The 25,806-nt window shown below is 40.9% G+C and overlaps 1 protein-coding gene across 1 annotated transcript in view; it reads right to left on the bottom strand.

Moving 5' to 3' along the window:
* LOC126183265 (structural maintenance of chromosomes protein 4-like) overlaps positions 1 to 25,806 on the bottom strand; it is a 251,337-nt gene that overhangs the window by 168,601 nt on the left and 56,930 nt on the right. Inside the window, exons 2-5 of the mRNA XM_049925088.1 lie at positions 20,340 to 20,528; positions 19,258 to 19,434; positions 18,754 to 18,858; positions 7,154 to 7,341 (exon numbers count right to left, since the gene is read on the bottom strand). Coding sequence (XP_049781045.1) covers positions 7,154 to 7,341; positions 18,754 to 18,858; positions 19,258 to 19,434; positions 20,340 to 20,528 — 659 coding nt within the window. The remainder of the gene's footprint in view (positions 1 to 7,153; positions 7,342 to 18,753; positions 18,859 to 19,257; positions 19,435 to 20,339; positions 20,529 to 25,806) is intronic.

The raw sequence follows: 25,806 nt of genomic DNA, 5'->3' as shown, positions 1-25,806 counted from the left end.
ATAGCTAAAACTTCAACCAACACATGCATGAATTGATGACATTCGGACTTTTGACACATGCCAGTGTACTGATTAGCAGCAGACTTCCAAAAAACACCAGTGAATGCATGGCTCCAGGCGCAGACAAATTTAAACTTGTCTAGTGTCAGTCTAGCTAGACAAAAGCGTAGCTGCGCAATGTGTCCGACAGCGCCAATGATAGCCATGAAAATCAGAAAGATCTGTTCGGATAAAGCGGATTTTCAATAAACGCAATTCAGGTAAATGGGAGTTTACTGTAGTTATGTTGAGTTTGTGTGACGCAAACTGAGGCACAGCAATGTGCTACGTATCTGTTAGTGCACATATTCTGACGCAGTGCATCGATTCGTCAAATTTTCATAATTTTTTTGTTCTATGTCTTTTCACCCTGTGTCAATAACATAGTGTTCAAATTTGACATCACTCTGATCAGTGGTTCTCTTTCTACAATGTTTTCAAACTGGAACTTCAATTAAGGACACACTGTAGTTGCGACTCCATTCAAATGTGGGCAAGTTGTTGAAGCTCATATGGTGGATGCTTCCATAACCAAGGTAGTCTTAAATGTATGGTGTTTCAAGAGGCACTGTAACGATGATTTATACTACATACAGAGAAAGTGGAAAAACATCAGCTGCAAAGTGACAATATGGACGAAAGTGTGTGTGGAGTAATCAGTCATTGAAGTGCATTGTGATGAAAAATAAGATGACAGTTGCAAAATTCAATGCAGAACTGAATGTTACACTCACGAACCCAGTCAGCACTAAAACAAGGAAGCTCCATAAACAGGGAATAGCAGTGCGAGAGGGAATTTCAAAACCATTCAGTAGCACAAATGCACGTAATAGGAAAACATGGTGAGGAAACCATGAAACCTGGACTATGGAGCAACGGAAGAATGTTAACTGTGTCTTGTTTCACACTGTTTCCAACTTCTGGCTGAGTGAAATATGGCAGAGGCTCAGTGATGATTTGGGCAGCCACAGCATGGTATTCCACAGGCCCCATCTTTACCCCCTCAAGTTCACATTAGTGCCAATGATTATGTGACGATTCTGACAGATCAGGTCCTCCCGCAGTACAACTTTTATTCCCCCAATGATGATGCTGTGTTCCAATATGATAGGGCCCCCTGTTCACACAGCTCCCATCGTCCAGGACTGGTTTTGTGAGCATGAGAAACTGAGAACTGCTGGATCTCCCCTGGCCACTGGGTCACCAGGTCTCATTATTACTGAGCCTTTGTGATCTACAGAGAGGGTGTGTGACTGCTATTCTCCACCACCACCACCACCACCACCACATGCCTATTTTTCAGGAAGAATGGTGTAATATCATCCTGTATAGGACCTTTATTTATATCTTCCAAAATGACTGGAAGCTGTTTTGACTGCCAACAGTTTTCCTACACCATGGCGCAGAGAGAGAGAGAGAGAGGGAGAGAGAGAGAGAGAGAGAGAGAGAGAGAGAGAGAGAGGATTCCATAGTCTGTATTTTGTAGTACCTCCTGCCATTACATTTCCACTGATTTTTCAACTATGTTGCTCAGGATACTGCCTCTTCCAATTTGCTACCAGTTTTTATTTGGGAATCAATGTTCAACAACTGATTTGATCCAATGTGTCTCCTAGACAAAGGTCTGCAGCATGCAACCCTTCACTGAGTATCTTCCAACCATTTCTTTAACCTTACTCATTGCCTTTGTACACCTGCATCATGCTGGTATGCAAACTTTACCATTATTCCCTCTGCTGCTCTTTGTAACTGTCCATATCCCTGAAGGTAGCCCCCATATATTTTCTCAGTGACTGGCTATGTGCTAACCTGTGTGAATTGTGCAGTTTCTTTTGCAGTCTGCAAAAGTCACTCCTGTTTTTTAACACAGCATCCTCATTTGCATGATATGGAGACTTCTCTCAGTGGTTTTTGGATCTGGCCAAAATTCTGCCAGATCATACCAGTGACCAACAGACTTGGTCTTCATAACTTTGAATGCAATTTTTCTGCTAGAACTACTGAGACTTTACACCACTGGACCCATGATGTAGTGATTGACTGTGCACCACTTTTATCACCACCATTGTATACAGAATCTCAGGCACTCTTTATTTGTATAATGCTACTTAATGTATGGATTCAGAGATTTGCATTATTTCCAAGTATTTGGTCTTCCGGCCATTTATACACATGTCACATTTCACTTAAATGTTGCAAATTTCCTCTGAGTGCAACAGCAGGACCTACACCGGTAGCATACAGCCGAATCCATGGTTCTTTATGGAAATCCTCCGTGTTGGCGCCCATTATAAATCCCACAGCTGATGAAGTAGATCCCCAATTTACATCCTTATCATTGGGAAGGTCGCTAACAATCTCACTGGGGATTGCATTCAACTGTTTGTGTCTCAGAGTAACAAGCTAACCAAGTCACTAAGTAACAGCAAAATCATAATCTCAAATGGCTTACCCTATCAGTTAGTGTGGGACAAAAAAGGCTTTCTCCAAATCAAGATACAGTGGGTTCTCTTTCTCAACTTTTCTCTTACAAATTGTAAAAACTGCATCTTTGAGACCACACCCCTTATAAAGTCACACAGATTAACTGACAGCTTAATAGTGTAAGAGTAGACATTCGATAATGTTGACAAACTGCCCGGTGGCATCTGTCTCTGGTTCTTTAGCCAATGTTTTGTTAGCACGAGTGGTTGACATTGTCACAACTTCACCACGAATTGTCAAATCACCACGAGTCAGAAAAGTGGGGTGATTAATACACTTTTAATGCACACACGACAAATGGGTGAGGCTCAACACCACAGACATGAAATGCGACAGCTGGAAATTCTTGTGAGGAGCAGTGATTACTCCAGTTATATAAGAATTGTCAAGGGCTCAAACACTCAGCGAAGTGACCCATCAGAAGATGAAATGTCAGCTACAGCCTTTCTGCCATAAATTCCCAGGTGATGGGCAGAATCAGCCATATATTGTGCAAACATGAATAAAATTACACATAAGATCAAATAGTGTCTCAGATCAGCAGAGCACAAGGGACCCACCTGCAATGTCAGGAATGTACAACATACCCTGTACAGGTGGAAAAGTATGTTGGAATTACTGGATCATCAACACCAGGCTCATCATCAAACAAAAGAAACACTTCAGGTTGGGACATATGGAGAAATCGGCTTTGGTGAAGCACACTCTGTGTGAGACTGACCACATCATAAAATTTGCCAACACAGAAGTTCTTGCTGTGTACAAGAGCTAACACAACAGCTTGTTTGGAGAAGCTACAGAAATTCACCCATATGACAACATCAAAAAGAGGAAAGCCTAAGGTTAACAGATCCTGCAGTCCCACACTGCAGCGAATGACTTGACAATAGCAAGGGGAGAACCACAGCGTTAAAGACCATGGAAAAGCTGAATGATACTGGCACACCATGTACATATAACCTGCAGCCACAAGTTCGACTTCCATCTGCGACCAGCAAATGAGGGTGAAGCTTTGACAAATCTAGCCACCTGTGCTTGCTGAACATCAGTAAATCGTCAAATATCGGCCACAGTACCTGAGGAAGTGACCACAAAAGCCTTAACAATTTTGTATTCAATAATGTGATTGGAAATCTTCACAGGGTGGGATGTAGGCGCACAGCACAACAGTTGGAACTGTGTGCTGTATTGCCTTGCCTGGACAATCAGTAGGTATGTAGGCAATTTCAATTGCATTACCAGCCATGGTCCTGCTTTCTTTTTTTCCTGTCCAGAAGTTTGCAGAAAGGTGATGAGGTTCTGAGTCTTTTGTTTTATTTATCGTCCATCAGTACTCTTAAATGGTGATGCAGGCCATTGGCCCAGCACAGGTCAGTCTCTCTAGGATAGATGAAACAGGGCAAAGTTTTGGTACATTTTTTAATGTCCTTGCAGGGACAAGGAAAAAATTCCCGGATTTTCCTCAGTAAAAAATACACTTTTGGGTGAAAATACGTTTGTTCCATGTTAAGTGTCAGTACACTTTCCCTCAGATCTGTGAACCATATCAGTCTTTTGAATGGGTAATGTTTTGTTCACTGGTGTAATACTTACCAACGCTTTCGAAAACTAAATGCCGCAAACAAAAAATAGGTCACCCACGTCGGAAGTATCTTTGATGTTGGGCAACTTGTATGCTGCATATTTTCATATTACAAAAATATAAACTTGAATTCACTCAGACACAGCATATTAGTTTCCAAAGCATTGGAATCTAGATTGAGATGCACTTTTGAAAGCTAATCATAGCCCGTGTCAAGTGATCTTGCCAGCCAATGACGGCAGTTATTCAGAGCATAGGACATATGGTGTAGTTAGCAAACAGCAATTTTACTGTGAAGTAGCATGAACGCAAACAGGAAAATTTAAGTGGTTTGAATTAATATACATAGTGTAGCTACAACAAAAGCTAAGCTCGTTACACTTTCTAATACATCACACAAATGTGCCAGTAAAATTTTAAATAATGATCTTCAAAGTGTTAAGTTTTAAATGAGAGTCAAAAAGTGTTCTCAAGATTTAATACATTCATTGCACATTCTCACATGCAAATAATTCATCTTGCATGAAAGGAAATTTACTTTCAAATTAATACTTTTCAAACTGCCATTTGCAATATTCGCCCACGACCTGTTGGGATAGATTCGTTTCAGCAGTTGCCAGAGAGTGACAGAAAACAGGCGTTAATGTGGGTGCACAGCTATGATGATGTAGGAAGCCCATATGTTCGCACGTATTCACAATGAAGTAGACCCAACTTGATATTAAGCTTCTCCTTGTGGTCATTGGGATTCAAATTTTCTTGGAGTACCAGTGCTGTATTATCTCATGTTTGGCTCTTCATTATGGCATACTGCCATACATGCCAGAAGGTGAAAAAGTGCATTTGAAATTCGGTGAGCAGCTGAGACTAGCCAATAGTGTGAAATGAAACACTGTTTCAAATAAAAGCTGCCTCTGCAGAAAAGATTAATAAAATTCAATTTTCTTTAGCAAACTGACAAAAATAACTTCATTGTTCTGCACAGCTATTAATGCTCCACTGCCAAAACCATGAAAATAAAATCAGAAAACAAACTAATAAAATATTTTAGCCTTTCGTAATTGTTTATATATTTTAATTCAATTGCTAGCTCCTGACCATAGAGATCTGTTGAATCATTTGACACGAGAGTTGTGAATTAAGAGGAACAGTAAAATCATCAAACAAACATGTCACATGAAGACTACCTCCATCCCCACTACAACTCAGACTGCTCTGCGCATGCACGAATCTGGCAGCATCTGACTGCATATTGGTACTGCTGACACAGATAACCGCCACATTTCTAGTAGCCAGAAGGAAGAAGGTACTGCTCATATGCGGCTCAGCTGTACATGAGCCCACTGGCAATTACTCCAATGAACCTAATATAAACAGTTGTGACATCTTTCTCATCGCAAGCACTTTGTTGTTATGAAGTATCGAATCTCTTCATCCAAACACCGCCGACATTTTGCTGTTGGCAGACGCTTGTGTGTGCACTGTGTTTCGTAGCTGTAAATGCTGCATTTTCTGTGCAACTTTTTTTATTTTTTCCTCTCGTTTATGTTTTATTGCTGCGGTATTATTCTGCAGTAGCAGGATACAGTAAAACTCTTTGTTAGAGTATCATTTCTTACCAGTCAAAATTACAAAAATTTAAGTGCAAAGTAAATCAATGAAAAATTCCCAGAATACTACGAAATTCCTGGGTTTCTCCTACTTTTCTTCCAGCTGAAAGAATTCCTGTCCCCTCACACTGGTGGCAGAATACAGGGGCTTCCCTCATGGAGTGGCCAGCCACAGTCTCCACATAGAGGGTCCACTGTACAGTGGGAAGAGCTATGCCCAAAATGCAAGCACTGAGTAGGTGGAGGGATGTACGGCTTTACAACACACCTATAGCAGATAACCTCGACCTTCCCCTCGAAAGCCAGAATGAAGGCACCAGTATTCGTGCAGTTGTCTTTGCGGTCCTTCTGCACATGTCAAACAAAATGAACATCACGTCGCTTCGGATTAGCCCAGAGTCCATCTATTTGGAGGATAATGTCCCTATGAAAAATCACTCCCTCGACCATATTCAGAGATTGGTGAGGCATAATACACACTCTGACATTCCCGAGACGATCACAAGCATGAAGAGCTGCGGATTGGGTGGTAGAAGCAGCTTTGATCAACAGGGAGCCCGACTGCATCTTACTAAGAGACTGCACATCACCAAACTTGTCCTACACATTCTCCACAAAAACAATGGCTTCGTGGCAGTGAATGTGTCCCCATCTGTCCTAGTACAGACGAGGTAATGGGAAAGTGTTTCATCCCGAGATGGTGAGCCTTGCCCTCCTGCCACAGTGTACCCAAGGAAGGGGAGGTTGCCGGGTCATACGAAGCAGCATTCGATGATCCTTCACTACTCGAAGAGATGACTGACTGAGAACGGCCTGGTGTAAATGATTAGGTGAAATTTGCATCTCTTCAAGGATGCATTGCAGATATTGAGATAGATTGCTCTGGCAAAAATCTAAATAATTATTTTGGTTACAATCCACAATTTCCATATAAATTTCACCCATTTGTTGGTACTACAGACATCTATTTTCAGATTACCACACAGGTATAACAGGCCTTTAGAATTTGATATTTTTGTGGCATACTGCACCTTTGTCAAGAACTTACCTTTTATTCTCTCACCACAGCCCACCTAGGATGCACACTGACATTAAATAATCAGTAAAGTAACTAACAGCAGTATCATCATCACACTGCAATGGCACAAAAATGCATACTGTTCATAGTAAGTGCAATATTCTACCTTATTTAAAATGAACTTCCTTATGGACATTTATTGAGAATAATAGGTGAAAAAACACAATGCAACTGAGAGTTACATTATGCTATGATATAAAAATATATGAAGAATTTTACATTTCCTGGCACATCGAATGGCAAATAATTTCAAGTTCAATAAGTGCTATCATAATAGGTCTTTACGTTTGCTTTTCAAAAGCTCACATTATTGCTATTCACCTTCAAATTATGTACTAAACTGTAACAAATTTTACTTACATATATTTTTGCATTAGCTCATTTGTGTGCTTTGCAATCTCATTTTCTGTCCTCAGATACAATACAACCTTCTCTTTTGGTCCTTCCAACTCTTCTCTCTCTTTCTGAACAATTTTTAAACTGTTCATTTTATCAGTTTTTTGTGTATTTAATTCTTCAAGTTTGTCTCTTAATTTTGCTATGGGTTCCTGTAAACAAAAATATTAAGTTTCATCTAAAAGCTTATTAGGAAAAATTGCTGCAAAATTTCATTGCAAAAAAATAGATATTATACACCTATAATGTGTCCAAGTTCTATGAACAAGTTTCACTTGGTTCGCAAAACTACAAATAAGGAAGTTGACTTTCATATATATGAAAACTGTGAGTAAAAACTCCGTACAAAAATCTAACAATGTTCCGAGGACAGTAAAAATCAAACAAATGAGAAATGAATTTTTTCAATTTGAGTCAGATTAAAATTTTTCATATTCAAAACATTGTGTTACACTGATACAGAATAAACACATTTCACTCACACGCACAAAGATACATAAGTATACGTACAGACAAATATCTCAGGACTGTCAGTCAATAATTAGTAAATACTTTCCATTGATAGGACCCACCAAAACAAGGCTGCAGTGCCAAATATACTTTAAATCCATTTTTATTGGAAATGAGTTAGGTGAAAGCAACCCTTTACACCCAAATTATTTTTAACAGGATATTCCATTAGTGATTCTCAAAGGAAAGTGCACAGACATGTAGATTATAGGATTCTAAACATTCTATCTAGTGCTCCAACTATTTACTGTTGTAATGCATGACTGACTGACTGGAAAATGAAATTTTGTCCCATAAATTTTTGTTTATAAACACGAGATAAGAAATGAAGCAACATTGAGCTAGAGAATAAGTACTGAATGTATAAACAATAAAATTTTTTATCATCTTCATAAATAAGGAGAAACTATTCAGATAACATCAACTGGACCTCAATGCTAACAGATATGTAAAATTTGAATCAAACTTTAGGAAGAAGAGAAGTAACTAAACATAGCTGACAATTAGTCTTTGGACTGATAAAGGAGGGCAGCGTTAGGCAGCAATGTGAAGTGTGCCATATGAAGAAATGAAAGAGCTCACATAAATGGAAGTATCAGGCATAAAAGCAAATAAATTTAATAGAATAAATTAGCATTTGCTAAAGTACAATAAAGAAAGCCTTAAAACTTAATTTAAAATGGAGAATGGAATTGAGAATGGCAAAACGCAATATAAAAATTAATAAAACAAGGCAATAAACAGGGTAAGTGACGATAAGAAAGTAATTAGCAGACTTTGTTCTAAAATTTTGCAGCTGAACGACTTCAATTATTTATGTAGGAATCTGTTTTCTTGAACATAATGGTTAGTATTTCACAGCAGGGGGAGAAGTTCAGATGGACTGAACATGGCAAGTCGCACCAGACTTTCCATCAGATATAAAATCCAATAACTCGTGAACAAAATGAGGTATCATTCTACTCTCAATTTTAAACAAAATTTCGATAGCTTACATTTCATTCACTGCAATATGTGACCTAAAATCAGCAACAGGTGAAGTTTACAAAATGTGTTTTATCTCTTCGATTTTGTGAAATATTTTACCAAACATGATGCAGTACAGGAAGTATGATGGATAATGAAAAGAATTTCAGTTCAATATTGAGCGAAGATACCAGACCACCCCATGAACCATGGACCTCGCCGTTAGTGGGGAGGCTTGCGTGCCTCAGAGATACAGATGGCCGTACCGTAGGTGCAACCACAACGGAGGGGTATCTGTTGAGAGGCCAGACAAACGTGTGGTTCCTGAAGAGGGGCAGCAGCCTTTTCAGTAGTTGCAGGGGCAACAATCTGGATGATTTACTGATCTGGCCTTTCTGTGCTGGTACTGCAAACGGCTGAAAGCAAGGAGAAACTACAGCCGTAATTTTTACCGAGGGCATGCAGCTTTACTGTATCATTAAATGAGGATAGCATCCTCTTGGGTAAAATATTCTGGAGGTAAAATAGTCACTCATTCGGATCTCCAGGTGGGGACTACTCAAGAGGACGTCGTTATCAGGAGAAAGAAAACTGGCGTTCTACGGATCGGAGCATGGAATGTCAGATCCCTTAATCGGGCAGGTAGGTTAGAAAATTTAGAAAGGGAAATGGATAGGTTAAAGTTAGATATAGTGGGAATTAGTGAAGTTCGGTGGCAGGAGGACAAGACACTTGGTCAGGTGAATACAGGGTTATAAATACGAAATCAAATAGGGGTACTGCAGGAGTAGGTTTAATAATAAATAAAAAAAAATAGGAGTGCAGGTAAGCTACTGCAAACATCATAGTGAATGCATTGTGGCAAAGATAGACACAATGCCCATGCCTACTACAGTAGTACAAGTTTATATGCCAACTAGCTCTGCAGATGAAGAAATTGATGAAATGTATGATGAGATAAAATAAATTATTCAGGTAGTGAAAGGAGACGAAAATTTAATAGTCATAGGTGACTGGAATTCGAGAGTAGGAAAAGGGAGAGAAGGAAACATAGTGGGTGAATATGGATTGGACGGAAGAAATGAAAGAGGAAGCCGTCTAGTAGAATTTTGCACAGAGCATAACTTAATCATAGCTAACACTTGGTTCAAGAATCATAAAAGAAGGTTGTGTACATGGAAGAATCCTGGAGATACTTAAAGGTATCACATAGATTATGTAATGGTAAAACAGATTTAGAAACCAGGTTTTAAATTGTAAGACATTTCCAGGGGCAGATGTGGACTCTGACCACAATCTATTGGTTATGAACTGTAGATTAAAACTGAAGAAACTACAAAAAGGTGCTAATTTAAGGAGATGGGACCTGCATAAACTGACTAAACCAGAGGTTGTAGAGAGTTTCAGGGAGACCATAAAGGAACAATTCACAGGAATGGGGGAAAGAAATACAGTAGAAGAAGAATGGGTAGCTCTGAGGGATGAAGTAGTGAAAGCAGCAGACGATCAAGTAGGTAAAAAGACGAGGGCTAGTAGAAATCCTTGGGTAACAGAATAAATATTGAATTTAATTGATGAAAGGACAAAATATAAAAATGCAGTAAATGAAGCAGGCAAAAAGGAATACAAACGTCCCAAAAATGAGGTCGACAGGAAGTGCAAAATGGCTAAACAGGGATGGCTAGGGGACAAATGTAAGGAGGTAGAGGCTTATCTCACTAGGGGTAAGATAGATACTGCCTACAGGAAAATTAAAGAGATCTTTGGAGAGAATAGAACCACTTGTATGAATATCAAGAGCTCAGATGGAAACCCAGTTCTAAGCAAAGAAGGGAAGGCAGAAAGGTGGAAGGAGTATATAGAGGATGAAGGCTTTCACGACCGGGTGACATGGTTGTTCATATACTTTCCGGGATATGAGGTCGTGGTCCAAGAACTTCTCTGCTCCTTACGTTTCATCCAGGACTGCGTTGGACTTCCTCAGAAGCGCTGCTCCGCTGAGTAAGTCCAGCGCAGTCCTGGACGAAACTTAAGGAGCAGAAAAGTTCTTGGAAGCTCCCGAAGTAGGTGATGCAGGAGCAACAGGGAAGGAAATGCCTCTACCATCAAGGGGCACGTGTAGGCTTCCGGCTCAGAGGCGATCTGGGTTGGCGGAGCTGATGGTTCCAGAACTGTTGTGGCGTAGCGTAAGACAATGTCATACGCACAGAATGCAGACGTTCAAATTTTCTCATAGCCTCAGTGTAGGTCAGTCTGTCCAGGTTCTTGTACTCCATAATTTTCCTTTCTTTCTGGAGAATCCTGCAGTCTGGCAAGCAAGGCGAATGGTGCTCTCCGCAGTTGACACAGATGGGAGGCGGGGCACACGGAGTATTCGGATGTAATGTGCATCCACCATCTAAGACATGTGACGCTGAAAGTAGAACGGGAAGACATATGGCCGCCAGCACTTAAAGCATTGCATCGGGGGAGGGATATAGGGCTTTACATCACACCGGTAGACTATCACCTTGATCTTCTCGGGCAATGTATCACCCTCGAAGACTAAGATGAAGGTACCGGTGGCAACCTGATTACCCTTCAGACCCCAGTGGACACACTGGATGAAATTTACACCTCACCGCTCTAAATTGGCGTGCAGCTCATCGTCGGACAGTAAAAGAAGGCCTCTGTGAAATATGATATCCTGGACCATATTTAAGCTCTTACAGGGCGTGATGGTTACAGGAACATCTGCTTTTCACAAGTGAGTAACTCCCGTGACTGGGCAGAGGATGCCGTTTTGATCAAGACTTACCCAAATCTCATTTTGGACAAGCCCTCCACTTCAAACTTTTTCTCTAAATGCTCAACAAAAAACTGAGGCTTTGTTGTCATGAAAGACTCCTCATCAGCTCTCTAACATACGAGGTACTGGGGCGAGTAAGATCCGCGGCCATCCTTAGCCTGACATTCTTCCCATGGTGTGGCCAGGGAGGGTAACGATTTGGGGTCGTACTTCTGTGCACTGTACTGAGACTTGGAATGCTTAGAGATTGCTGGCATTCCATCACCAGCACGTGATGCTGTGGTACGCTTCATCTCGTGTCATCTACTCTGATGCCACCCACTCCGACCCGGGGCCTCCCCATGGGTGCCACCCAGCCTCAACAAGGGCTACCTGGCAGGATGGCCATTGCCAGTAGTCCCAGTGACCCAGGGAGATGGGCATCTACCTCTTGGCATACTCTGGGAGTTAACGGGACAGGCATCATCAGAGTGATCCCTGTGTAGTCAGGGGGCTACAACCAACAGGGTACATGGCGGCCACAGCACAACGGTTTGGTTACCGTGCTAGATATCTGGTGAAAATAATTCCATGGTCATCGTCGGCACAGAAAACGACACAGTATAGTGTGTAGAGGAAAACGCACCCAAGGTGTCCTCGCTTAAGAGATGGAGGATGAGCGGGACTGCAATGCCGCAACGAGAAAGTGGGCTAAAGATCTAAATGCACGATGTACACGATGCACCATGTAAGGCACCCTTGCCCAATTCGCTCATTCTTCAGGAAAATTTTGAAAAATGGAGGTCAAACCCTACAGGGGATCATCATATAAAGGCCGAAAGGTATGAGACTCCTTTTATACGCCTCTTACGACAGGCAAGAATACCTCGGGTCTATTCTAACCCCCGGGCTTGCAGTGTGAGAAGTTCATGCTGTAAGAGCTTGGGGCCCTGTGGTCACCAGGCACATACTCATGAAGTCTTGGGCCCCTGAAGGGTGTCTTTTGTGTGTGCCCAACGATGCCTTAATGCCTCTGCTATTTACTTCTAAATCTTTTACATTCCATCAATTTTCCTTGCTCAAGTTTCGCTGTCCTGTGCAGCAGGAAAAGTAGAGCAAACAAAGGGCTGAGATGCATATTTGAAGTTTTTTTGTCCTGGAAACTTTTCTGTTATGGTATACCTCCTTTGAAGGTTAAGACCATTCTGTGTCCAGAAGTAGAGTTACAACTTTAATGTCATGTGATCAACAGGGAAAGTAACTATTGCTTGAGCTGTAGAAGATTGCCTCCACTATGACCAGATTTTGAAATGTTGAAATGCAGAAAATTGTAATGTAAAAATAAATGTACACTCGACAAAGTCCGAAGAAAGCTGTATTAACTCCCCACCCTGAGAATATAAATCGAAAGGTCAACCAAGTAACATGCCCATATCATGACACCCCTCCATTGTCCCATTTCCAGGTCTCTTATCTGATTAAGTGAGAGCTGAACACAGCTAGAGCCAGTCACAGTTGCAGACTTCACTAAAAGGTGAGAAACTGTTTTTGTGCTAGATGTTCTGTACAGATCCCCTCTCCCACAGCAGCATTACAGCCAAACAGCTAACACAATGGGCACTGATTCACATGTATTAAATGGGAGCACCCTGGCCAAACATAACTTTTTGTTTTTCTTGTCAAAATTTACATTTAAATCTGTTTGGTTGGGGACCAAATTACTAGGCATCAGTCTTTTTCCTTGAAAAGACAGGTCTACATTACTGTAGATCAGAGAGAGCCTACCGCACAAAACCCAGGAAAAGAGAACCACAAAGTCTACCAGAGGTCAACGGAGGTGACATAAAAAATACAGGGAGACAGAGGAAGAAAGACAGGCACGGTGCCCTATCTAGGGAGCAGCCGGAAGCCCCTGAAAGCAGTGTCCAATGAGCGGACAGACATTCTCCAGACCCCACCACTTACCAGAAGTACCCCACTCAGAAACTGCCTGCCTAGAAAAGGTTAGCAACATGCATAAGGTAAGATACGAACGACAAAAAAGTCTAACAGATCACGCAAGAGGGTCGGAGGAAGAATAAAAGAGAGAGGGTGAGGACCACCAAGCCCAGACAGCCACAGCCCAGTCTGGGTTGAGGAGGCAACAATGTTCTGCCAACCCCTCAATGGGCCAATAAGGTTAAGTGGCCCTACATTAACGAGTGGTGACAGTGGGACTGATCCTCGCAATAGAGAAATGGCCGTTGCGGAGCCGGCAAAGGATGTTGGAGGGCGAGACGCGCATGGAGGAGCTCCACAGATTTGTAGTCTCCTTTATCACCCGTACTTAGTTTGGTGAAGTCTGAGTGAGCCATTTCATATTCCAGATTCCTAAGACTCAACAGTGTAATACTGACCAGATGCCTATTTCCAGAATACCATTCCCAAGAGGTGGTTTACTGGTTCCCAGTTTGGGATCCTGATGCGGCCCAGGGACCAGACGAAGGTCACTGAGCATCCACGTTGTTCAAGAGCATACAGGGAATCCTGAACAGCAGTGACCAAGGGATGGGGAGGATAGCACTGGTGAAGAGCTTGCAAACTACTCATGGTGTCAATGCAGATGGTGCGGGAAAGGGTATGCTTAAGAGCATGAGAGATGGCTATCAACTTCACAGTGAAAACATTACGGCCATTCGGCAAGGAGTGCAGTTTAGTGTGTTCTGTGTGGGTAGAAGCAAAGCCTACTTTACCAGCAACCACCATGCCATCAGTATAGAATACTTCTGAAATCTGGATTCTGAAATCTGGGATGTGCCAAGGATGGAGTGGAACTGGCTGTGGAGGGCCTCGGGATGAGCAGTCTTTTGGACCTTGTGATAAGTCAAGATAAAGCTGTGGCTAAGGGGTGTACCATAGAGATGTACGTGAGTGGGCCCAGAGGAAGGAACGAAAGTTAAGTAAGATTGGGTTTAACATTTCATCAACATCGAGGTCATTAGAGACGACGCACAAGCTCTGATCGTGTCAAGGATGGGAAAGGGAATTGCCATGCCCTTGCAAAGGAACCAGCACAGCATTTGCATGGAGCAATTTAGGGAAGTCACGGAAAACCTAATCTGGATGGTCAGATGCAGGTTTGAACCATCGTCCTCCGGAATGCAAGTAACTTATGCTGACCACTGCGCCACCTCGATCGGTCTGTGGGCCCAGAGGAGAGGTGGAAGAAGAAACAACCAGATGGACCACATGTGGACTGTGATCATAATCCCTGATCTGGGCCGCCATTGTTGGAGATGGATTTTAGTGTTAAGAATGAGGAGACGGTAGTTCAGATGCTTTGGGGAACTGCGGGCCTGGGTAGCGTAACTGACAAGTTGTTGGCACCCGATCTGGAATGAGGGACCCCAGCTGCCAAAAGTAAGCATGTCACAGGGTTAGTTGGAAAGGCTCTTGCAACAAGTCAAACCCAGTGGTGTATCAAATGTAGTATCCTCAATGCTGAGGGTGATGCTGAACCACGCCAGACTCCTATAATCAAGACAGAATTGTATCAGTGCTTTGTAAAGGTGCAGAAGAGTAATGCAATCTGCGCCCCAGCTGGTGTTACTCTGGCAGCGAAGTGTATTAAGATGCAGCCAGCAATTTTGCTTATGCTGGTGAAGATGGGGAATCCACTACAACTGAGCATCGAAAACCAGTCCTGAAAAGTGATACGTCTCCACCACAATGAGTAGTTGGTCACTGAGGTACGCTTCTGGTTGTGGGTGAACAGTATGATGCTGAGAGAAGTGCATGACACGAGTCTTGGCGGCTGAAAATGGGAAGCCATCAGTGATGGCCCATGCCTGTGCCTGTGCCTTTTGTATCGCACCTTGCAGTCGACGTTCAGCCACACCCACACTAGAGCAGTAACAGTAGAGGCAAAAAGTCATCAGCATACAAGGAGGTTGATACTGGGACCCTACAGCTGCCGCTAAGACCATTGACGGCTACTAGGAGAGAGGGACACTCAGTACTGAGCCCCTGTGGGACCCCATTCTCTTACATTTTTTTTTTTTTTTTGGGGGGGGGGGGGGGGGGGGGGGGGGGGGAGAAGAGTTACTGTAGGAAGCACTAACTTGAACCTGAAAAGTATGGTGTAACAACAAGTTGTGGATAACAATTGGGAGCAGACCTCAGGGACCCCACTCGTATAAGGTGGAGAGAATGTGGTGTTGCCATGTGGTGTCAAGCCTTTTGCAGTTCGAAGAATATGGCTATAAGGTGTTGATGTCAGACAAAACCTTTTCGGATGGCAGATTCCAGTTAAACCAGACTCAGTAGTGGAACAGCCTTTGTGTAAACCACCCTGGAATGGAGCCAGAAGACCCCAAGACTCAAGCAGCCAACACAGCCACCATCTCACCATGCATTCAAGCAACTTACAGGGAACATTGGCAAGACTAACTGGGCTATAGCTGTCCACCCTAAAGGGTGCTTACCCAGTTTCAGTACTGAGCTGATGATGCTTTCTCACAACTGCAATGGAAACTCGCCCTCACTCCAGATGTGGTTAAAGATGCCAAGGTTATGACGCTAACAATACACCACTACGTGCTTGATCATTTGGTTGTGGATGTGATCTGGCTCTGCAGTTGTATGAAGGCAGCGGGCTAGGATGCTGACCAATTCCCAAATCACTGAATGGAACACTGTACAGCTCCAGGTGGCGTGTGAAGAAGACAACTGCTTTCACTCCACCTGCTGTTTTACGACATAAAAGGCAGGTTGATAACTGTCAGACACTGAGCCTCTAACATAATACAGGAAAAAAATCTTCAGTGAGAGAGTCTGGGTCAATGCAAACAGCACCATGCGAGTTAATACCAGCAACACCTGCTGGTATCTGTAGACACATCTGATCTTCGTCCAAACCTGTGAAGAAGAGGTATGTGGTCCGACAGTTGAAATGTACCACTCTCAGCATTCTCACTTGTGTCGTTTTAGTAGGTGGTCAACCTAGGCACGAAGCCACTTAAAGGCAATGAGGTCCTCCTCCAATGCGTGCTGCTTGTGGCATTGGAGAGCCCGCCTACGGCTTCTAATGATCCCTACGATTTCTGATGACCAAGGTACTGTCTTCCATAGGCATGGGCCCAAAGAAGAGGGGATTGCTAAATTAGCTGCTGAAAGAACGAATGTAGCTGTATTCTGGACAGCCTTATCGATATATCCATGCAGTGGGGAGCTAAGGGCAACAGTAGAGGCGAGTGCACCCTAGTCGGCACTGCTGAGAACCTATTCGGGCAGGTGTGCATGGGAGAGATACTGAGGGAGGGTCAGTGGCGAAGTGGCCACTATCACACAGGTCATCGTGGACTCTACAGTGGTTGGATGGGAGAAGACGAGTGCTGCAAATGAAAATGCCAATGCTTGAGGAAGTTCCATGAGCCACAATGAAGTATGTGGTGGCACCAGTGTGCCAAAGGCAAAGGTCAAGTTATGCCAAATTACGTAGGATTAGGAAAGGTGAGGGAAGCTGAGAACCCAACACAAAAAATATCTTCCGAGACACTTCACCACTGCAAGGGAGGTAAACACTCCAGATGGTAATATCCTGAAATATTGGGGAGGGGTTGTCATAGGGTTTCACATCACATTGGTATACGACTACCTTTACCTTTTCAGGCAATGAATCTCCCTAAAAGGCCCAGATGAAGGCATTGGTAGAGACCGTACTGTCCTTTGGCTCCCTATGTACATGACAGTGTACACCTTGTCACTCCAAGACAGGTGTATTCAGAGTTTTTTATTCCGTAGTTAGGTCCTTCTTGCTTTAAACTTCATGTGCCAAATAATATCTGCTACTACTTTTCTCCATCAATAGAGCTGACTTTTTCACTATGTAAACAGTTCTCATTAGTAACATTTTTCATTGATGCACGTTCTTATTTATGCAGACTGTAGATTTTATCAGTCCAGATATTTTAAAATGAGAACAACTTTTTGTTTTCAGATTTTTGGTGTGTCTTGTAGGGAAAGGAAAATACACAAAGCCATCATGCAATATAGTAACACTGTTATGAAAACATATCAAACAATATAATAAAGATGATGATGAAACAAAAATCATAATATCCCTTACTATAGTATTACATGAGTGGGTGTGGCAAGAATTGGCAACTTCGTATGTTAGACACCATCACCTCACCCTCCCTCTTCCTGTGCATGCACTGTGTTCATGACATAATTATTATTTTAAGAAGTTTACACTTGGCACAGTATCATCATCATCATCATCATCATCATCATCATCATCATCATCATCATCGGCCCACTCATAACATAGTTGACAGCTAATTTACACACTGACATACAAAATTCACCCATCAAAATTGGTCCATTAAGACAAAGTCGTTCATACAAAACCTGTTTAATCTTCATTGTCCTTATGAGAGTAAATTCTAGGTGGATGAAGGGCTAAAATCAGTTGCAGATTTGGTCTCACAAACAATAGTTTTGAATTTTCCTTGATGTTTTTAGGGAGAGATTAAAAGTCTTTGAAACACATGAAATCAATTTTTTGCCATTTCTGTTACTGAGTCTCCAACAAAGGAAAGTAAGTAGTGATAATTTGTGGTGACCTTGTCTGTGTACACTACGACTCCTATTAGTCTCAACTGTTATGGATCACCACTTACCAGAATTTCTTCAACACACACGTGTGTGTGTGTGTGTGTGTGTGTGTGTGTGTGTGTGTGTGTGTGTGTGTGTGCGTGCGTGCGTGCGTGTGGGGGGGGGGGGGGGGGGGTGCAAATAACCTTATCTATAAAAATGTTTTAGTTTGACAGCACCCTACCAATATATTGGTATGTGCTATCTGCTTCACCCACAACTTATGTGACTGTTCCACTTCACACCTACTCTTCTGCAGTGTTACTCTCAGGTATTTAAATATGACATTATTGACTCCAGATGTCAATTTTACGGCCAAAGACAAACAAAGAAGCAGCTAAATACGGGAGAGCTCCCAATCAAAAAGGCTTACTTAAAAAAGCAGTAGCGCAATCAGTTCATCAATCACAAATTAACATTGCACGAGTACTGCACAGCAATATTTTTCCACCAATATTCTAGTTTCAATCATTTCAGTTTCTTTTGAGTTTCCTAATACAAATTAACTGAGCAAGCAATAATCACTTTAACATCACAGTGTCTTTAAGATCATTACATAACCACTGTTTTGCCACCATTATCTTGGACGACGACGACGACGACACCACCACCACCACCACCACCACCACCACCACCACCACCACTTAACATGACAGTGGTGACAATGGAAGATTTTAAAAAATACCTTAAATCTTGAGGTTCCAATTATGTCTTCTAAAAATTCCAGGAGGCCAGTTTCATTTTCAGTCATGCCCTTGGGTTTCATTAGTGATATCTGTTCTACTTCACCCTGTCAAAAGCAAGAAAAACTGAAATTTAAAATTCAACTTAATTTTACAGACTTAACACTGAGTATAATTCGGAAGTGTCATTAACTGTGTTGTACAAATTGAGCTTCCTAAATATGCACGCTAACAAGCATTTCATAAGAGTTGACAGTTACTGATTAATAAATATAGAATAAGAACTAAAAATCACTGTGGATTAAACATCTCCAACGAAGTCACTGACAAGCAAAAATTTCTATTCAACGCATACTTTCCCTATATGTGATTTTACCGTATCAATTGCTACTGCTCCTAAACTATCAAAGAATTACTTCATGAACATTTTGGTCAGGCGAAGTGAAAAACACCCTATCCCCTAAGAAAGTAATAAAACTATTCAAAGCACTACCTAGAGAACTCACCTGAAGAATAAGGAAGCGATTATGATCCAGATCAATTCCATGCTCACGTAACAACTTAGATATAGCATTGAATTTTACACGGCGGTTATTTAGTGTGTAATAGGATGAATTATCCAGAAATGCTGTACGTCCAATACTGAATGAGGAGTTCTTTACAATCTCATGCTGATAGTCTTTCTGAAAAATATTGACAACAATGCAGAATTATAACACACACACCTCTTTTTAAACATTACGAAATATTAATTTTAACATTCACTCAGTTGACACTGTAATGATATTGGTGCCAAGCTATTTAAGTTTTATTACTTTCGTTCTCCAATGTTAGTGGATAAATATATTGCACTTTCATGTAGTTCCATGACCTAGAATGTGTACCCACAATAAAATTCCTAGGTTGATTACAAAATTAGCTTCTTAGCATTTGACAATATGTTTAACATTAATCTGACTGAAATCCATAAATGCCACCAAGAATATTAAAACACAGCAAGAATATTAAAACACAGCAAGAATATTAAAACACAGCAAGAATATTAAAACACAGCAAGAATATTAAAACACAGCAAGAATATTAAAACACAGCAAGAATATTAAAACACAGCAAGAATATTAAAACACAGCAAGAATATTAAAACACAGCAAGAATATTAAAACACAGCAAGAATATTAAAACACAGCAAGAATATTAAAACACAGCAAGAATATTAAAACACAGCAAGAATATTAAAACACAGCAAGAATATTAAAACACAGCAAGAATATTAAAACACAGCAAGAATATTAAAACACAGCAAGAATATTAAAACACAGCAAGAATATTAAAACACAGCAAGAATATTAAAACACAGCAAGAATATTAAAACACAGCAAGAATATTAAAACACAGCAAGAATATTAAAACACAGCAAGAATATTAAAACACAGCAAGAATATTAAAACACAGCAAGAATATTAAAACACAGCAAGAATATTAAAACACAGCAAGAATATTAAAACACAGCAAGAATATTAAAACACAGCAAGAATATTAAAACACAGCAAGAATATTAAAACACATCAAGAATAGGGAGTGCATTTACCGTTATCACTTGAACAAAATGGACGACTACTGAACAGCTCTTTATGTCCTGGCGTGTCTCAGATTTGTGGATGAGGACAGAAACCTTCTTTGATCTTATCTTTGTAGAACGGTATCCAAAGACAAATAGTAGCGAGTCAATGACATTACTTTTACCACTTCCATTGGCACCCAAAATGGAATTGAAACACTGTAAAAAACAAACATTACGTAAACTTACAAGAAACTACATTCATTCTAAAACCCAAAATCAGACAGCGAAATAATTTTACGAAGTACTTTGTTGAGAAAAAAGAAACAAATGTAAAACAGAACACAAAATCATCATAAGTCATCTTATACATTTCAGAGCATTAGTACATATAATTAGTTCCAAATATAAATGTTTTACTAACATTACTAAGTGGGACAAAGGTTGACTATGTAAATGAACACATTTTTATTTCTTGTACGGCATCTTAGTAAATTTCATAAACTACGCATAGAAGCCACAAAACAGGCTTCAAAATTCTGCATCCTCTCACTACTACTTCCTCATTTCTGCTATATTCACTTTCATGTAACAAATATGTAATTTTATCCCACATCATGTAAAACTGCTATCACTAATGCACAGTTTGTTCCCGTCACATATTACAAAAACACAAGTTTGTGTGTTTAATGGGTAATATGTGATACTTTTAATGTCTTCCCACATGTACCGACAAAAATTACTTTGTGACTGACAGATTGCAGTGGTGGAGGGGAGGCAGTGTAGACAATTGCAGCCAGCCACACTTCACACAGCATTGCATGTAACAGACAAAACAGACAACACAATACTCCCACATCACTAACATCTAGCTACGTAATCACTCACATTAAGAGAACATAGAAGGAGTGAAAGCTGCTATACTTGGGGTTAAAACAGAAGTAAAATACACAGGAGCTAATAGAGGCACAGAAAAATGTGACTGGCTGACCACTTACAAAAAAACATGGGTGAGACAGTCATCCTGTTAACACATTAAGAACATCCCCTTAATATTTGAGGAAACAACAGACAAATCATGAAACCTTAAAATTTTTACCCCATGTGTTGTAAATGTTTGAACATTACTCAACACTTTCGCTGCGGCTGATAAGCGTCACAACAAGCAACGAGCCAGTGCGGCTGACGCTTATAAGCGTCCGCGCTCACTGTCTGATTACTCAGTCTAGTTGCAGCGGCTAAGCTAGCATCAAAGCGTGTAAACTTTTATTTTGCATGGTCAGTTATCGAACGTATATTGTTCGTAATGACAGCTAATGAAACAACACCTGGACATTCCAATGTCAAAAGGAGCAGGAGAAGTGTTAAATTGACAGAGGAACAGTTACTTAGTGTACTAGACGACAGCGATTTTCTGTGTAGTGCGGACGAGGCATACCACGGAGATTGTCATTTAGAGGCTGCAGAAGAATTGCAGAGTGATGATAGCGTGGAAGCACAGCTTTCGAATCTGTTCCGTGACTGTTCCGAATCTGACGATACGTATCACTACGATTGTGTGTAAATCAACGACGAAAAAAAGCCCGACCTGTCACACGGAGATAATCTAGGTGATTCCTGGCATAAAGAACCACATAACATGCAAGCGCACAAACCTGGATACTTCTTTAACTGCTGTATAATTTCCCATAAGTAGCAAAAACGCGATATCGGGGAAATTCCAATTATCAAAGACAACTTCTTTTATTTCTTTTTGACACCGCATGATTTCTTTTTATGACGTGGAAGTTTTTTTCCACGAGTACTCAGAAAATGAAGTTTCCTTTTGTGTTAAGTCGACTTATTTCTTATTGTGTTGTAAAGCATTCACTTCAGTTTTTTTTCGAAAGAATTTGTTGCGCTAAATTTGTTTTAGTAGCACGGCAATTGAAGTGATAGGGGACACGAGAGAAGCCTCCACGTAGGGTGTGTTTCAGTTACTAATTTCTACACATCCGGGCGTCCCCTGGGCGTCTATGATAAATGTAGACAGCTAATTCTCTCATACCAGGAGCAAACATGCTACTAAATTGGTGACCTCTATCAGAGTCAATCTTAAAAATGCGCATTCGAAGTAAATATAATTTCAAATGAATCCAGTTTCCTTTTTCCTTCTTAAGAATTTGCATTTTGGAATCCAAATTTTTCCTGAATGCAGTGGATTTGTTGCTTGTTTGAATTGTATTTTTTCTTACATTATCAACAAGTCACAAACATCTGAATGACGCCTGTGCCAACTATAAGTGTCAGACAGCAGACTGACTTTAAAACATGACCACAAGACAGTCAAAGCTTATTTGAAGTAATGCATCTAAGGTGTCAGTATAGAACATGATCCTACAGATCTTACAAGGTCTTGACGGCAGCATATAGCTCAGGTGTGCTTAGGAGCGTTGGCTCCGAGCGGTACCCATCCGCGCGTTGACAGGCCACACCGGAGAGTTGCGCACCTGCAGCGATGTCGCAGCGAAAGTGTTAAGAGGGAATGTAATGGGTTTTGGTAAAAAATAAAAAAAAAATAGATTTTTCAAAATATTATTTTCTTGATCTGCACAGTTTCATTCACATTGTGTGTGAATTTTATTGTGATAGCAGCTTTTGAAATGCCTTTAAATTGTTAAACTGATTAACTCTGCACTGGCGGCCACTCCCAACTTTTCTGACATTTGGAAACTGTTTGCTTCAGCGGAATTTGTCAGTGTGAAGGCTATTTCCTTTTCATATCTTTGGCTGACATCTACACTATGTGATGAAAAGTATCCAGACAGCTTGCTGAAAATGACTTACAAGTTCATGGTGTGCTCCATTGGTAATGCTGGAATTCAATATGGTGTTGGCCCACTCTTAGCCTTTATGACAGCTTCCAGTCTCACAGGCCTATGTTCAATCAGGTGCTGGAAGGTTTCTTAGGGAACAAGAGCCCATTCTTCAGAGTGCTGCACTGAGGAGAAGTATCGATGTTGGTCAGTGAGGCCTGGCATGAAGTCAGGGTTCCGAAACATTCCAAAGGTGTTCTATAGGATTCAGGTCAGGACTCTGTGCAGGCCAGCGCATTATAAGGATGTTATTGTCGTGTAACCACTCTGCCACAGGCCGTACATTATGAACAGGTGCACGATCGTGTTGAAAGATACAACCTAATCCCTGAATTGCTCCTCAACAGTGGGAAACAAGAACGTGCTTAAAACATCAATGCAGGCCTGCACTGTGACAGTGCCATGCAAAACAAGGGGTGCAAAGCCCCCCCCCCCCCCCCCCCCCCACACACACACACACACACACACACACACACACACACACACACACACACAAAAACCACGACCACATTATAACACCACTGCCTAAAAATTTTAGTGTTGGCACTACGCACGATGGCAGATGACGTTCACCGGGCATTCGCCATACCTACACCCTGCCATGGGATTGCCACACTGTACTGCAGTTAATTACTCCACACAACTTTTTCCACTGTTCAATCGTCCAATGTTTACACTCCTTACACCACGTGAGGTACCGTTTGGAATTTAGCAGTGTGATGTGTAGCTTATGAGCAGCAGCTCGACCAGAAAATCCAAGTTTTCTCACCTCCACCTAACCGTCATAGTACTTGCAGTGGATCCTGAAGCAGTTGGGAATTCATGCGTGATGGTCTGGATAGTTATGCAAAACACCACTTTTTCCAAGTTCCCAAGCATGTTTCAGCACCTCTGTGCTGGGTTTCTGTTTACTTTAATCTGTAATGTGAACATTTTTACTAAATGATTACAAAATTATGTGGATATTTAGTTTCAAACAACAATTGGTTTCTTTTTGTTAGTACTTTCACCATCGGTTTGCATGGTTTTTCTGGACCACTTGTGCATTATTTATTACAGTAGCTTGTCATCTGCAACCAAACGATACTGATGAGAAATTTTGTTGGGAGTTAACCTATCATTTTATGCTCTAAACATAATTTATGTTTGTTATATTTCACGTCTATATTTGTTTTTACTTAGGTTTGTGTGGCAAGCCCTTTTATTCTCAGCATCATGGTGAGGTGTTGTGAAGCATACGTAAACATAACATTATTTTCATAAAATAAGGCTGTAAGAGCACTGCGCGCTTTACCAATACATACTGTAATTGTGGTGGTTGTGTGTCCCAGCCCAGTCAGTGTTCATTTGTTCACCAGTGCGTTTGGTGCCAAATTTGAATTTTGTTTACATTTCATCTCTCTCTCTCTCTCTCTCTCTCTCTCTCTCTCTCTGTGTGTGTGTGTGTGTGTGTGTGTGTGTGTGTGTGTGTGTGAGAGAGAGAGAGAGAGAGAGAGAGAGAGAGAGAGAGAATACACAGAAATAACACTAGATTTTCTCAAAGACAACAACATCACAAAAGTGACCAGCGACCCAACAGCAAGGTACCAGAAAAACATACACTGAAAAACAAAAATACATCCTTAAAATTCCAGGTGAAAAGGATGACAGAGAAAAACCACCCTGAATTCCTTAGAAAAAGTTTCATAAGAATAATATCCCATTAAGGCCTGTCATCAACTTCCAAAATGCGCTATCCTACCACCTAGCCCATCGGCCACACACATTACTAAAAAATTTTACACTTTTCATAACAGGAACCTGGAAAACTCAAAGGAATTAATCGACAGAATCAAGAACATACACGTACCAGACAACAAGCCTCGTATCATTTGACATCACATCAATATACAGTTGTATTCCAATAAATGAAACAATCAACATCATCACACACATATTAAAACAACAAGAACACACACCGGACACACCCATCAATGAAACAACAACCATACTCAAGACCAAAACAACACAAAATTATTTTGTATTCAATAAAGAATTTTATTCTCAACATGAAGGACTGCCAATGGGATCACCAATTAGTGGCCTCCTAGCTAACATATTTGTGAACAGCCTGGGGAACATGATCTTCAGACACATAATAAAACCACAAAGCTACGAAGTTATATACTGGTACCATTATGTCAATGACATAATATTCCTGATTGATGAACCACATACACACATAGAACAGCTACACAATGAAATAAATAACTTATACCCAAAAATTAACTTCACATTAAAAACACACACTAACAACAAATTACATTTTCTAGATCTCAATATACATAAAACAAACAACACACACAACTTCACAATATCCAGGAAACTGACAACCACAAGCACCACCATTCACAGCCTATCGAATCACCCAATGACACATACGCAAGCAAACTTCAGATTCATGCTCCATAGATTAAACAGAACACCCATGAACAAACAGAACTACACACAAGAACTAAACACAATAAAACAAATATCAGTAGAAAATGGTAACATACTCGTATGGTAGAAAAATTAAATAAAAAATATGTGAACAGTAGGAAAATGAACACACACACACACACACACACACACACACACACACACACACACAAAGATAAAAT

The sequence above is a fragment of the Schistocerca cancellata genome, chromosome 4, assembly GCF_023864275.1.
Source record: "Schistocerca cancellata isolate TAMUIC-IGC-003103 chromosome 4, iqSchCanc2.1, whole genome shotgun sequence".
Classification (NCBI taxonomy): domain Eukaryota; kingdom Metazoa; phylum Arthropoda; class Insecta; order Orthoptera; family Acrididae; genus Schistocerca; species Schistocerca cancellata.
The sequence above is the reverse complement of the archived record's forward strand: the minus strand, read 5'-3'. Positions and strand labels throughout refer to the sequence as shown.